Genomic DNA, 15,793 nt, shown 5'->3' with positions numbered 1-15,793 from the left:
ATTGTTCCTTTTACCAAAATGCATTATCATACATTTCCCAACTCTGTATTCCATCTGCCACTTTTCTTGCCCATTCTTCCAATTTGTCGAAGTCCTGCTGCAATCGCATTGCTTCGTCAGCATTACCTATCCGTATTACCTACTTTTGTATTATCTGCAAACTGCCAGAAGGCCATCAATTCTATTGTCTAAAACAATGAAAATTGGTGGTCCCAATGACCCCTGAGGAAGATAGCTAGTCACTGGCAGCCAACCAGAAAAGGTCCTCTTTATTCTCACTGTCTGTCTCCTGTCTGTCAGCCATTCCTCTATCCATGCCAGTATCTTCCTGTAATGCCATAGGAATTTATCTTGTTAAGCAGCCTCATGTGTAGCACCTTATCAAATGCCTTCTGAAAATCCAAGAAAATGACATCCACTGCCTCTCCTTTGTCCACCCTGCTTGTTACTTCCTTGAAGAACTCTAACAAATTTCTCAGGCAAGTCTTCCTTTTACAAAAACCATGCTGACTTTGACTTATTTAATTATTAGTCTCCAAGTACCCCAAAACCTCATCCTTAATAATAGATTCCAACATTTTCCCAAACACTGAGGTAAGGCTAACTGGCTTATAATTTCATCTCTTTTGCCTTCCTTTTTAAAGAGTGCAGTGACATTTGCAATTTTCCAGTCCTGCAGGACCATGCCAGAATCAAGTGATTCTTGAAAGATCATGACCAATGCATTCATTATCTCTTTAGTAACCTCTGTCAGGTCTCTGGGATGTAGTCTATCTGGTCCAGGCAACTTAACTACCTTAAGACCTTTGAGTTTACTTTGCACTTTTTCCTTTGTAAAAGCAATGGCACTCACAGACCATTGTCACACTGCTAGTGTCTTCCACAGTGAAGATAGATGCAAAGTACCCATTAAGTTCATCCGCCATTTCTTTGTCCCCCATTACTACCTCACCAGCATCATTTTCCAGTGGTCCAATATCAACTGTCACCTCCCTTTTATTCTTTATATGCCTGAAAATACTTCTGGTATCCTGCTTTATTTTATTGGCTAGTTTGCCTTCGTATTTCATCTTTTCCCTTCTTATAGCTTTTTTAGTTGCCTTTTGTTGGATTTTATAAGCTTCCCAATTATCTAAATTCTGGCTCACATTAGCTACCTTATTTGCCCTTTCCTTGGCTCTTATGCAGTCCTTAACTTCCCTTGTCAGTCACGGTTGCCTATGCCTGCCTGCCATTTGAGAACTTCTTCCTCTGTAGGACATATTTATCCTGCGCTTTATGAACTATTCCCAGAAACTTCAGCCACCTCTGCTCTGCCATCATCCCCACCAGTATCCTCTTCCAATCCACCTGGGCAAGCTCCTCTCTTTTGTGCCTCTGTAATTCCCTTTATTCCATTGCAATACTGATAGATGTGATTTATGCTTTCTCCCCCTTAAAGTGCGGCATGAATTCAATCATCATGATCACTGACTCCTAAGGGTTCTTTTACATTAAGCTCCCTAATAAGACCTGGGTTATTACACAACACCCAATCTAAGATAGCCTTTCCCCTAATAGGCTCAAGCACAAGCTGCTCCAAAAACATTCAACAAGTTCCCTCTCTTACAATCCAACACAAACCTGATTTTCCCAATCCCCTTGCATATTGAAGTTGCCCATTGGAATTGTGACATTACCCTTATTACATGCTTTTTCCAACAAACTTTGCAATCTCAACTCCACATCTTGGCTACTATATGGAGGCCTATATATGATTCCTATAAAGTTTTGTTACCCTTTCTAAAGATGTAATTCCATCTCTTACCAACAGAGCCACGCCACTGCCTATGCCTTCCTGCTTGTCCTTTCGATACAGAGTGTCCTTTGATGTGGTTCCCATTAATGACCACCTTTCAGCCATGATTCAGTTATGCGCACAACATCGTACCGACTAATGTGTAATTGCACCATAAGTTCATCCACCTTATTCTGAATGCTATGAGCATTTAAATACAGCACCTTCAGTCCTTCATTCTTTGTCCTTTTGAATTTTGTCTCTGGGGTACAATTTAACTCTTTGCTCTGTCCGCATTTGTACCCAATCATTGGCTCATCCTTCCTTACATTCATGTTACACCCATCATCTGTTTGTAAACCTGTGGCTCATCCTCAGCTCTATCATACTGGTTCCCATCCCCCTGTCATATTAGTTTAAACCACTCTCAACAGTTCTAGTAAACCTGCCCACAAGAATATTGGTCCCCTTTGGATTCAAAAACAACCCATCCCTTTTGTACAGGTCACACCTGCCCCAGAAGAGGTCCCAATTATCCAGAAATCTGAATCTTTGCCCTCTGCTCCAATTCTTCAGCCACACATTTATCTGCCACCTCATTCTATTTCTATGTCACGTGACACAGGCAGCAATACCAAGATTATTACCCTTGAGGTCCTGCTTCTCAGCTTCCATCCTAACTCCCTGTATTCTGTTTTCTGGTCCTCCCCCATTTTTCTACCTGTGTTGTTGATACCAATGTGTACCACGATCTCTGGCTGCTCACCCTCCCTTTTCAGAAGCATCATGGACCCTGGCACCTGGGAGGCAAACTGCCATCCGTATTTCTGTTTTGCATTCACAGAATCACCTGTCTGTCCCCCTGACTACAGAGTCCCCTATTACTGCTGCCATCCTCTTCAGCTCCTTACCCTTTTGAGCCACAGGGCCAGACTCAGTGCCAGTGGTATGGCTGCTGTTGTTTCCCCCAGGTAGGTCATTCCCCCTCCCCCACAATATAAAAATGGAGTAATTGTGGAGGGGTATGACCACAGGGGTGCTCGTCACTATCTAATGTTCTCATTTCCCTCTCCTGACAGTCACCCATTTATCTGTCTGCTGTAGCCTTGGGGTGACTACTTCCCTGTAGCTCCCTGACAAGCCGAAGGTCATTGAGAAGCAGCTCCAGTTCCCTAGCATGGTCTCTGAAGAGCTGCAAATTGATTACCTGGTGCAGATGTGCCATCGAGGAGGCTGGTAATCTCCCAGAAATCCCACATCTGACACCCAGAACAGAACTCTTGCTCTGTAGACATACCCCTTATTCTCTCAAGAGTTAAATAAGAAATAAGGAATTAACTTACCTACTTACCTTGCCACTGTCTGTTTTCACCGAAGCCTCGTTTAGAACAGTCTACTCAAAAAAGAACATGGTAGATAAGTATACAAATCCTCCCAGATATGAACTCATAGGCCATGGACACATCACAGGCAGCAATGGGGACAACCCAAGTGAAGGCAAAGAAGGACTTATTAGAGGTCACCAGCCTGAGTTCATGTTCTTCCAAGGGTTACAAAGTATGTGACATGCCCATAAAATTAAAATAAGTAAGAAAGTTCTTAAAAAGATAAAAATAATGAATATAACCTGGCGTGTCGATTTATTTACTTTATGTGGGGAGCAGTTCTAGAGTACTTCGACATGCTTTGTCTCACTCAGTTTAAAGATCAGCTGTGATCTCACTGAATAGTGGAGTAGGCAGGATGGGCTGAATTTTAACCTCTCGTGATGTATAGTTTACTGTGAATAAACCCGGCATAGTTTACAGGGACACACATGCACATCCATACAGTGAGATTTTCCAACAATATACAGTCTGCACATCCAAACCATCATTTGGGAGACCAGTAGGATGGATTTGCCAGCCACTGCGAGGCTGCATGTATCTCCTACAATGGGGAACTTGGTTTGCAGCGTGATCAAAATGGTTGAGTTAAATGTTCTGGTTTAACTACATCTTACCCTTGGTTAGCCTGTGTTTTTTATTTAAAAATATCACTCAGTGTTACATTTCCAAATTGTTTATGTTATGAACCGTTTTTATTTGTTAATTGAGATAAAATGCAGAATAGGCTCTTCAATCACTTTGAGCCACACCACTAAGTAATCCCCCCCCCCATCTTAACCCTAGCCTAATCATGGGACAATTTACAATGACCAATTAACCTGCCAACTGGTACATTTTTGGACTGCGGGAGGAAACTGGAGCATCTGGAGGAAATCTACACAGTCAAGAGGAAAATTTACAAGCTCCTTACAGACAGTTCTCAGAAACAGAACTGTGTTTTAACCTGGAAAGGAGCACTGCTTCCACAATCACTACTGAATGTGGAGTATTGACTACATTCAACAATCTTATTTATTGTATCTGTTTTTTATTCCCCCTAGCTCCTGAAATATTCCACCCATTTGTAAATGGATGTACTGGCTATCACTTTGCCGTGGATTGGTGGTCTCTTGGAATCACTGCCTATGAGCTCCTCAAAGGACATGTATGCTGAACTGCTTTTGTTTTTATTGACTGCACTCAATGCACTCCCTACCTTGTTCACACAATGAATCACTGGTTACAGATCATCTTGTTGCTAATTTCACTCTCCCTTTTCCTTACACTGTTTTCTTACTTTGTTTGAGATCATACTGACTGTTGCACTGTAGTGCCTTTACTCATTACAAGATGTGACTGTGAGACTTGCCACGCTATGCAAACCCACTGGTGCCTGCATCAGTTATCCAAGTGCCAGATAACAAATGGACCAAATCACGTTACCCATCCCTGCTCTGAGTGAGCCCACTTAGCTACCAGGACAGCTTACATAAACAAGGATGTTGGCAATTTCTAAAATTTACAAGGACAGTGCCAGGTCTGATGGTTTGGATGATAAGGAGAGGCTAGTTAGGATAGAATTTCTTTTCCCTGAATAATAGGGGTGACCCTATAGAGATATAAAGTCATAAGGCGTGTAGCTAAGTTGAATAGCCACTCTTATCCCCAGGACAGGGGAGCCCAAAACTAGAGGTCAGAGGTTTAGAGTGGGAGGGGAACATTTTCACACGGAGATCTATGCATACATGGAATTTACTGTCAAATTAGTAGAGCAAGGACACACAAGCACACAGATAGGAAAGATTTAGAGGGATATGGGCCATAAACTAACAAATGGGGCCTAACTCATTTCAGCAACATGGTCAACATGGGTTTTGGGCCAAGGGGTCTGCTTTTCATGCTGTATAAGACCATAAAACTATGACATAAAAGCAGAATTAGGCTACTCAACCCATTTGGTCTGTTCTGGTATTCCATCATGGCTGATATATTATCCCTCTCAACCCCATCCTCTTGCCTTGTCTCCACAACCTTTGACACATTGACTAATCAAGAACCTATCAACCTCCATGATAAATATACTCAATTATTTGGCCTCCACAGCCATCCATGACAATGAATCCAACAGATTCACCACCCTCTGGCTAAAGAAATTTATCCTCACTTCTGTTCTAATATCATGTCCTTCTACTTTGAGGCTGTATCCTCTGGTTCTACACTCACCCATGATAGGAAACATCCTATTTACATCCACTTTATTTAGGTCATTCAGTGTTGAATACGTTTCAGTGAGATCTTTCCCTATTCTAAACTCCATCGAGTTGAAACCCAGAGCCATCAAATGCTACCTTTCATTCCCTGAATTATTCTCGTGAACCTCCTCCAGGACCTGTCCAATGCCAACACATCCTTTCTTAAATAAAGTGCCTTGGCCCCTTGTATAGAAATACCAAGCCTGTTGAATGGAAAATCCTACTAAATGCAGTGGATATGGCCGAGTCCGTCACAGGTAAAGCCCTCCCAACCACTGAGCACATCTACATTGAGTGCTGTCATATGAAAGCAGCCTCCATCATTAGGGACACCCACTATCCAGGTCATGCTCTCTTCTCTCTGCTGCCATCAGGAAGAAGGTACAGGAGCCTCAAAACTCTCACCACCAGGTTCAGGAACAGTTAACCATCAGGCTCTTGAAGCAATGGGGATAACTTTACTCAAATTCATTTTCCCCACCACTGAACTGTTCCCACAGCCTATGATCTCACTTTCAAGAACTCTTCCTCTCATATTCTTGATATTTATTGCTTAGCTATTTATCATTATTATTTTTTTTTCTGAAGTTTGTTGTTTTTTCATATTGGTTGCACACTTTGTTGGGTGCTGTCTTTCTATTATGGTTCTTGGATTTACTGAGTATGCCTGCAAGAAAACAAAGAAAATGCCTGATCAATGCATTACATCCTTGTTCTTATATTCTGGTCCTCTCCAAATACAGTAAATGCTAACATTGCATTTGTCTTCCTCATCACCAATTCAACCTGCATGTTAACCTTCAGGGAATCCTGCAAAAAGACTCCCAAGCCTATTTTCACCTCTGATTTTTGAATTTCCTTTATTAAGGACCTCCAGCACCCAGGGCATGCCCTTTTATCACTGTTACCATCAGGTATGAGGTACAGAAGCCTGAAGGCATCCTGAAGTAATTCAGGAACAGCTTCTTCCCCTCTGCCATCCAATTCCTAAATGGACATTGAATCCTTGGATACTAGCTCACTTTTTTAATATACAGTATATATATTTTTTTGCACTTTTTAAAATCTATTCAATATATGTATACTGTAATTGATTTACTTATTTATTATTTTTATTTTATTTTTTCTCTCTCTGCTAGATTATGTATTGCATGCTGATAAGTTAACAAATTTCACGTCACATGCCAATGATAATAAACCTGATTCTGATTCTGATGATACTGTTGAGAAAACAGTCTATACTTCCTTCTGCCAAAGTGCATGACCAGACATTGTATTCCATCTGCCATTTCTTTGCCAAATCTCTCAATCTGTCTTAAGTCCTTCTGCAGACTCCTGATACCTCAACGTTACCTGCCTTTCCACCAGTCTTCGTATCATCTGCAAATTTGGCCACAAAGTCATCCAAATCATTGACAGGACATGTGCAAAGAAGTGGTCCCAATACTGAACAAGAGAAAATCTGCAGATACTGGAAATCCAAACAGCACACACAAAATGCTGGAGGAACTCAGCAGGCCAGGCAGCATCAATGAAAAAGAGTACAATTGACATTTCAGGCCAAGAGTCGACTGTACTTCTTTCCACATATGTTTTCTTTCCACATATGTTTTATATATATATATATATATCATATTATATGCCTTCTATTTTGCTTTTATGCTGTCTTTGACTTCTCTTATCAGCCATGGTGGCTTCATCCTCCCTTTAGAATAATTTTTCATCTTTGGGATAAATCTATCCTGTGCCTTCTGTGTCCCCAGAAACTCCAGCCATTACTGTTCTGCTACAATCCCTACTAGTGTCCCCTTCCAGCAGCTCTCTCATGCCTTTGTAATTTCCTTTACTCCACTGTAATACTGATATTGTACATCTAACTTTGTCTTCTCCTTCTCAAATTGCAGGCTGAATTCAATCATACAATGATAAATACCTCTTAAGGGTTCCTTTGTCTTAAGCTTCCTCAATAAATCTGGTTTGTTAAACAACACCCAATTCAGAATTGCACTTCCCCTCATGGGTTCAACCCCATGCTGCTCTAAAAAGCCATGGTAGGCATTCTACAAATTCCCTCTTTTGGGATCAGCATCAACCTGATTTTCCCATTCTACCTGCATATTGAAATCCCCCATGATTATTATAACATTGCCCTTTTGACATACCTTTTCTATCTCATTGTAATTTATATCCCACATCCTGGCTATTGTTTGGAAGCATGTATATAACTCCCATTAGATTTTGTTAACCCTTGCAGTTTCTGAACTCTACCCACAAGAATCCCATGTCACTTCTTTCTAAGGATTTGATTTCATTTTTCACCAACAGAGCCATCACAATCCCTTTGCTTACCTGTCTGTCTTTTTGATACAATGTGCATTCTTGGAATGTGCTCCAAACTATGATCTTCTTTAAGCCACGACTCAGTGATGCCTACATCTCCTTATCTGCCAGTCTCTAAGTGCACTACAAGATGATCTACCTTATTCTGTATACTGTGTGCATTCAAATATAACACCTTCATCCTGAATTTGTCGCTCTTTTCAATTTTGCCCCCATGTTACACTTCAACTGAACCCACTTACAGTAATTTTGCTCTATCATCCGCCTGTCCTTCCTCACAATGCATCGACTTGTACACCAACTACCCCAACCTCAGCTTTTTCACTCTGGTTCCCATCCCCCTGCCAAATTAGTTTAAACCCTTCCCAATATCTCTAACATTCCAGCCTGCAATGATGTTGGTCCCCCTGGGTTCATGTGGAACCTATCCAATTTATACAGGTCAAACCTTCCCCAGAAAAGATCCCAATTATCCAGAAATTTTTAAACCCTGCCCCTGCACCACTTTCTCAGCCACTCATTCATCTGTACTGTCATCCTATTACTGCCCTGACAAGCAAGTGGTTCTGGGAGTAATCCAGAGATTACTACCTTGGAAGTCCTGCTCTTCAGCCTCTTCCATACACTCACTGTGCAGGACCTCTTCCCCCTTTCTACCCATGTCATTGGTGTCTCCGTCTTGAGAATCTATTGCAGCCACTCTTGAAACATCCTGAGCACTAGCATGTAGGAGGAAACATAACATCCTTGATTCTTTTTTGCAGACACAGAATCTCTTGACCACCCCCATAACTATTGAGTTTCCCATCACTTTCGCTCTGCCTTGCTTTACACTTCTGTTCTGAACCTCAGCGATGACCACTGTGCTGCTGTGCCCTGATAGGTCAGCCCCCACCAGCAGTATCCACAGGGACATGGATGAGGGTAATGTTGCTGAGGGCAATGGTCACAGGGGAACCCTGCATTGACTGCTTATTTCTCTTACCTTTCCTGGTGGTCACCCAACTACAATCTCAAGCCTACACTCTAGTGTGACCACCTCAGTAAAAGTCTCATCTGTGAGTTTTTCAGTATCCTCAATGGTCCTGAGCACATCCAACTCCAGCTCCAGTGCCATGAGCTTGTCAGTCAGGAGCTACAATTGGATGCACCTCCTGCAGATGCAGTCATCAAGATCTTCAGATATCCTGAAGTTCCACATCTCACAGGAAGAGCATTCTACTGCCTGAGCTACAATCCATCCTACATTTGTTATACCTCTAAAATCTCAAACATAAGTTCTAGCCCACAACTGTTCTTCCCCAAGCCTTTTGAGCTAAGTCTGACCACTCTAACTTTGCCCATTCCCACAATGGCCACTCTGTTTACACCCTGCTTCTTTTTATTGGCCCTTGCTAAGTTTCTAGTTACCCAAGCAATCTCCTGCTCTGCAGACATCCAGACACTTAGTTTTTAAAACTGGCCTGTAAAGTCCACAAGAAACTGTCTCTAACTCCCTCCATGAGCTCCTGCTCTACAGTTAAATCCTGATAGGCCCCGATGTGGAATCAAACCCAAGTGTGAATGGTTAATTAAACTAATCCCATGTTACATTAACTCATTTGGCCATATTAATTTGACAAAAGTAGTGAAGCCTTTGTTATTACAGCTAAATGATAATCCCTTTATGTAATTCCACTATCAGTATTTTCCCTTTATTTTTCTCAGTTTGATTATACAATTGAGATGTTTAAAATATAATGACTTTTGTTTATAATAATGACAGCTAAGCAATGAAAATAAAGTTTTAATATTTACCCCTGATACTTAATACTACATATGTTTATGTCTCTTCACAGAGACCATATGAAATCCGTTCCAGCACCTCTGTTCATGAAGCCCTTCATATGTTCAAATCTGTCAGCATAAAATATCCTTCTTCCTGGTCCACTGGATTGGTGTCATTGCTTCAGAAGGTAAGAAGACATCTGATTGGATAAATTTTCAAGATAACCTCCGACTTGCTCAATTGCCCTGCTCTGCCATGCTCCCACTTTATTGCTCAATCCTGGTGAGTGGCATCTTTCCACGGTATTTAGAAAGTGTAATTTTGACCATCAACCATTACCAACATTTTTATCTCCAACAAATATTCAAAATTATTAGTTCTTACTGCTTGTATAATTTTCCATTTGAAGCAGCATTCAACAGATTTGTTTTAATTCCTGAAACCCTGGGGGCTTTGCAAGTATAAACTCAGGAGTCTGAAAGTTGTAGATGAGATGAGAAAGGTTTAAAAAGGAGAGGAATTTTTCAACGGTCTTTTTAATCGAAGCAAGAGGCGGAGAGTGAAAAAGTAAAGGCATCTCAGAGAGAAGCCGTATTTTTTAACTGATTGGGGAGGAGAGGCTAGACTGCGCAGGTGCATGAAGTAGAGTGCCAAAGGTTTAAAAAGGAGAGGAATTTTTCAACGGTCTTTTTAATTGAAGCAAGAGGTGTAGAGTGAAGAAGTAAAGGCATCTCGGAAAGAAGCCTTTTTTTTAACTGATTGGGGAAAAGAGGCTAGACTGCACAGGCACGTGACGTAGCACACCAAAGGTTTAAAAGAAGACCACCATATACAGTGGCCATTGTCGTAGCGGCCATCGTCAGAGTGGACTGAGGCAGAGTGGGGTGGCTTTGGCTCAACAGGCTTCGGCGAGAACAGGCAGATGCAAGGTTTGAATGGGGCACAACTGCGCAAGTGCGTGAAGGTCGGCCTATGCGGCAGCAGGAGAATTTAAAAAGCGAGCAGATTAACGGAGTGGGCGAACTAGTAGAGGGAGACAGAGTAGGAAGACTTTGGCGAGCAGAGGCTGAGGACGAGCTTCACTCTAAGTGAGGTAATGCCGGGTAAGTTCCTTTAATTAATTTGATTACCTTGGGGTTAGGTAATGGAGGCAGCAGTTAGGGCAGTTGAGTGCTCTGTTTGCAGTATGTGGGAAGTCAGGGAAAGCACAATTGTCCCTGATAACCACACCTGCAAAAGATGCATCCAGCTGCAGCTCCTGACAAACCGTGTTAGGGAACTGGAGCTGGAGCTGGATGAACTTCGGATCATTTGGGAGGCAGAGGCAGAAATAGACAGGAGTTACAGGGAGATAGTTACCCCTAGGAGTCAGGAGACAGGTAGTTGGGTGACTGTCAGGAAAGGGAAAGGGTTTAGACAGAATGGGCAGAGCACCCCTGTAGCCATTCCCATCAATAATAAGTATCCCATTTTGGATACTGTTGGTGGGGATGATCTACCAGGGACGAGTTGCAGTGATTGTGTCTCTGGCACCGAGACTGGACCCTCAGCTCAGAAGGGAAGGAGGGAAAAGAGGAGAGCAGTAGTGATAGGGGATTCAATAGTTAGGGGATAGATAAGAGGTTCTGTGGAAGAACTCGGGAATCCCGGATGGTCTGTTGCTTCCCTGGTGCAAGGATCCTTGATATCTCAGATCGAGTTCTCAATATTCTCAAGAGGGAGGGTGAGCAGCCGGATGTTGTAGTCCTTGTAGGGACCAATGATGTGGGTAGAAAGAGTGAGGAGGTCCTGAAAAGTGAGTTTAGGGAGTTAGGCGCCAAGTTAAAGGACAGGACCTCCAGGATAGCAATCTCAGGATTGCTACCAGTGCCACGTGCAGGTGGATTTAGAAATAGTAAGGTAGCGCAGAGCAACACGTGGCTGAAGACATGGTGCAGGATGGAGGGCTTCAGACTTATAGATAATTGGGCAGTCTTTCAGGGAAGTTGGGACCTGTTCCAGCAGGATGGTTTACATCTGAACTGAAGGGGGACAAATATTCTTACAGGTAGGTTTGCTAGAGAGGCTCCAGTGGATTTAAACTAAATATGAGGGGGGAAGGGAACCAGAGTGTAGGAACCAGAGTGTATGGGAGAAGAGAGAAAAAGAAGATAGTAAAGTTGTTTGCACCCTCAGAGATAAACAGAGAGGAAGAGGTGGAGAATTTCTTTAATGTATTTATTTTAATGCTCGGAGCATTGTAAGAAAGGTGGATGAGCTTAGAGCATGGATTGATACCTGGAAATATGATGGTGTAGCTGTTATTGAAACATGGTTGCAGGAGGGGTGTGATTGGCAACTAAATATTCCTGGATTTTGTTCCTTCTGGTGTGATAGAATTGGAGGGACAAGAGGGGGAGGTGTTGCATTGCTTGTCAGGGAAAATATTACAGCGGTGCTCTGGCAGGATAGATTATAGGGCTCATCTAGAGAGGCTGTTTGGGTGGAATTGAGGAATGGGAAAGGTGTAGTAACACTAATAGGGGTGTATTATAGACCACCTAATGGGGAATGAGAATTGGAGGAGCAAATTTGCATGGAGATAGCAGATATTTTAGTAAGCACAGGGTTGTGATTGTGGGAGATTTTAATTTTCCACTCATAGACTGGGAAGCCCATACTGTAAAAGGGCTGGATGGTTTGGAGTTCGTAAAATGTGTGCAGGATAGTTTTTTGCAACAATACATAGAGGTACCGACTAGAGAAGGGGCAGTGTTGGATCTCCTGTTAGGGAATGAGATAGCTCAGGTGACGGAGGTATGTGTTGGGGAGCACTTCGGGTCCAGTGATCACAATGCCATTAGTTTCAATTTAATTATGTTGAAGGATAGGACTGGTCCCAGGGTTGAGATTTTTGATTGGTGTCACGTACCCTGTGACGGGTTAAAGAACCAGCAGAAATGGAAAATACATTGGAGGAGCCTGGTATTGCTATTAACTAATAGTGTTTATTAGTAACTACACAATACAGTAATATAAATGCAGATATATCAAACAGGTTAGCAACAATTATAGATATATATGTGTGGAAATACAAAACCAGGCACTGGAGAGGGATAAAGAGAACATAATGGTGAATTAAGAGATAAAATGAGATATAAACAAGGAAAAAGTAAAAATAAAATAACCAGCTGAAGAATAAATCTCCACACTAGTCTTGAAGAAGGGTCACGGCCCAAAATGTTGACTGTTTATTCCTCTCCATAGATGCAGCCTGATCTTCTGAGTTCCTCCAGTATTGTATGTGTTATTAAAGAGCAAACACGAGAAAATCTGCAGATGCTGGAAATTCAAACAACACTCAAAATGCTGGTGGAACACAGCAGGCCAGGCAGCATCTATAAGGAGAAGCACTGTCAACGTTTCGGGCCGAGACCCTTCGTCAGGGTCTCGGCCCAAAACATCGACAGTGCTTCTCCTTAGAGATGCTGCCTGGCCTGCTGTGTTCCACCAGCATTTTGTGTGTGTTGTTTGTATGTGTTATTCTGGATTTCCAGCATCTGCAGAATCTCCTGAGTTTATAATCTCCACACTTCATTTTTAGTGGTAGATAGATATTTAGACAGTTATTTAGACATGCCACATTAATAAAAAGTGTGGAGAAGCCTTGGTATTTTGGAGTTTTCTATGTGCATTCCAGGGAGCTACAGCAACCCTACACCTGGCCTTCATTCTTTCCCTGACCATCACAACATCAATCACAGTACAAAAGGGTGATTGCCATTTCTGGTTGGGACCCTGCATCAGGGGTGAGAGTATAAAGATGAAACTGCCAGTATAAAGAGGTGAGTGGGGTTGTTAGACAGGAGCTGACAGCTGATAGGCAGATCCAGGTGAGAAGGGGTTGATGGGCATTTGGAAATAGATGGGGAGAGAAGGGTGGAATTACTGACAAAGGCAGGGAGGTGATAGGTGGAAACAACAGAGGGGTTTGCACTTCATTGTACTTGCTCCTCAGCCATTTTCTGTGGGCTACCATCCAGTGTGAATATCACCCTGTCTGGCCTATTGTCAATGTCAGTATCTGATCTAATAGCTGTGTGCCACTGTTGTGTAGTCAAAAAGTCACACAGCACAGAAACAGACCCTCGAGATCACATGTTCCATGCTCATCATCAAAGAACCGTATTGCTCACTCAACAAGAGCTAAGTGGAGCAACCACTCTCATCCAGAGTGGATTTTTGTAAAGTGTGCATTTGTAAGTAACAGTTGACACAGGAGACATGCAGATGTTGGAATCTGGAGTCTGTTGGAAGAACTCAGTGGGTTGAGCAACATGTATAAGGGAAAGGATTTGTTGATGTTTTAGATCTTTACCCTGAGAGAGGAGAAGGGAGATGGCGTATAAAGAGGAGATGGGGAGTGATGAGACAGAGGCCAGTAGGTGATTGGTGAACTGAGGACGGCTGAAGAATGACAGGCAGATGGAGCCAGGTATGGGAGAGGGAGAGACAGTCAGGTGGATGACAGATGAAGTGAGGTTGGGGGATGGGAAGATGAAGGAGACAGTAGTTACTGGAGTGTGATAAGCAGGAACACCAAGGTTACCTGTCGTGGAATCTGATGTAACAAAGGTGATAATAGAACCATTAGAGGAGAGATGAAGGTCAGATGGAACCAAAAGCAGATTGGGGGGGGGGCGGGGTTAATTGTGGAGGAAGAGCTAGTGGGTGAAATATGTGAATAATGTACAAAAATGAGTTCTGGGAGCTGGATTTGGATTGGGGGGGATGGGAAAGGAGACAGAAATAGAGGGAGTGAAAAAGGACCTGGAAGGGTTGGTGGAGAAACTCACTGGAGGTGAGGTTCTCAATGCCATGTGCAGATTACAACTTCTGAAAAAATGGCGAGTGATGGAGGCAAGTTGGAATTGGATACCCAATGGTCTCAGATGGATTTTCTTATTATTATTAATAATTTCTGTTGATTATATTTCAGTTGATTGCAGTCAGTTCGACCCAACGCTTTTCCAGCCTGGCCGATATGCAGCAGTCTCCTTATTTGGCAGATGTAGAATGGGATGCTGTCCTGGAGAAGAAGCTCACAGCAGGATTCATTCCTAGTGTAAGCGTTGTCCACAGAGTCCTTTGGCACTTACCTGTGTATCACAAGTGCTGACAGCCATGTTGTTTGATCCCTATCTATTTATCTTTTTCGGTCTTTAATTGATATAAAATTCATCTGTCAGAAAGAACAAATTTGCGTGTCACTTCCCAAAATATAAAACTGGTCTTAATCAGCCACTTCTACATGAACATTATTGATATATCATGAAATCCCCAAAATGGCAAAGTAATTTTGTAGTTTTGCTTGAGCGAGTTAAAGAAGCCACCAACGACACACAGATACTGTCCTTGAAGTTTTGTTGTGGAGCTTCCATTTAACTGAAAGAATGACATCTACTGAAATTCATTCTATCTGTACTTGACTGAAGTTATGAGTCTACAGGCTAAAGAACAGGACTTGAACCCAAAAATAAAATTGTGCACACTTGCTATTTTATATGTGGTTATTAAGGTGAGGGGTGGTTCAGTTGAATGGAGATGTGCGAATAAGTTTTTACACAAAGTGGTCAGTGCCTGGAGTGCACTGCCAGGAGGCAAATGTGATAGAAGCGTTTAACGGGCTCTAGGGTAGATACATGAACTTGCAGATAATGGAGGGATTTTGTGATTGTGCAGGCAGAAGAGATTAGTTGGGTGTTTAATTACTAATTTAATCAGTTTAGCTCAACATCATGGGTGGAAGGGCTATTTCATGTGCTGTGCCATATCATTTTCCTGAACAGATGGTTGGTAACCTCCTGCTATCTTTCTGTTACATTTTTCAATAATTATCTTTGATGCTTTTGGTACTCAGCAAAAAATTTGTCCAATATAAGCCAAGTCCTTTGATCACAAGAAACTCCTAAATTGGGAACTTAGATAAGCAGTAATACTCCCACATTTCCTTCTCATTTGATGGAACAGTTATGGTGCCAAATTCCACCCTAATTCTAACTCAACGTAGGCTGAGAACTTGGGCATTCTGGTCATTGTGACTTTAGCCACATACTCTATGCACTTGCTTGGGTAAAGCATTGCAAAAATCAAGTTTGTTACCCAGCATGGACTGACAACTTCTGCTGGGATGTTATGGTCTTTGACTTAAAGGCTGCACTTTTACCCATCAGGACAGCTGAGTTGGTACGTCAAAGTTAGTTCCGCACTTCCTCTTGAGATTCATTCTAGTTTTACATAGCTTAGAAAA

At 42.3% G+C, this 15,793-nt stretch overlaps 1 protein-coding gene across 1 annotated transcript in view; it reads left to right on the top strand.

Annotated features, from left to right (window-relative positions):
• Nucleotides 1-15,793, top strand: part of LOC132405119 (serine/threonine-protein kinase 32A-like) — a 419,454-nt gene that overhangs the window by 332,693 nt on the left and 70,968 nt on the right. The window contains exons 7-9 of the mRNA XM_059989823.1: nucleotides 4,206-4,309; nucleotides 9,575-9,691; nucleotides 14,483-14,608. Of these exons, the coding sequence (XP_059845806.1) occupies nucleotides 4,206-4,309; nucleotides 9,575-9,691; nucleotides 14,483-14,608 (347 nt within the window). The remainder of the gene's footprint in view (nucleotides 1-4,205; nucleotides 4,310-9,574; nucleotides 9,692-14,482; nucleotides 14,609-15,793) is intronic.

Source organism: Hypanus sabinus, chromosome 15, assembly GCF_030144855.1.
Source record: "Hypanus sabinus isolate sHypSab1 chromosome 15, sHypSab1.hap1, whole genome shotgun sequence".
Classification (NCBI taxonomy): Eukaryota; Metazoa; Chordata; class Chondrichthyes; order Myliobatiformes; family Dasyatidae; genus Hypanus; species Hypanus sabinus.
This window is presented reverse-complemented; position numbering and strand designations above follow the sequence as displayed.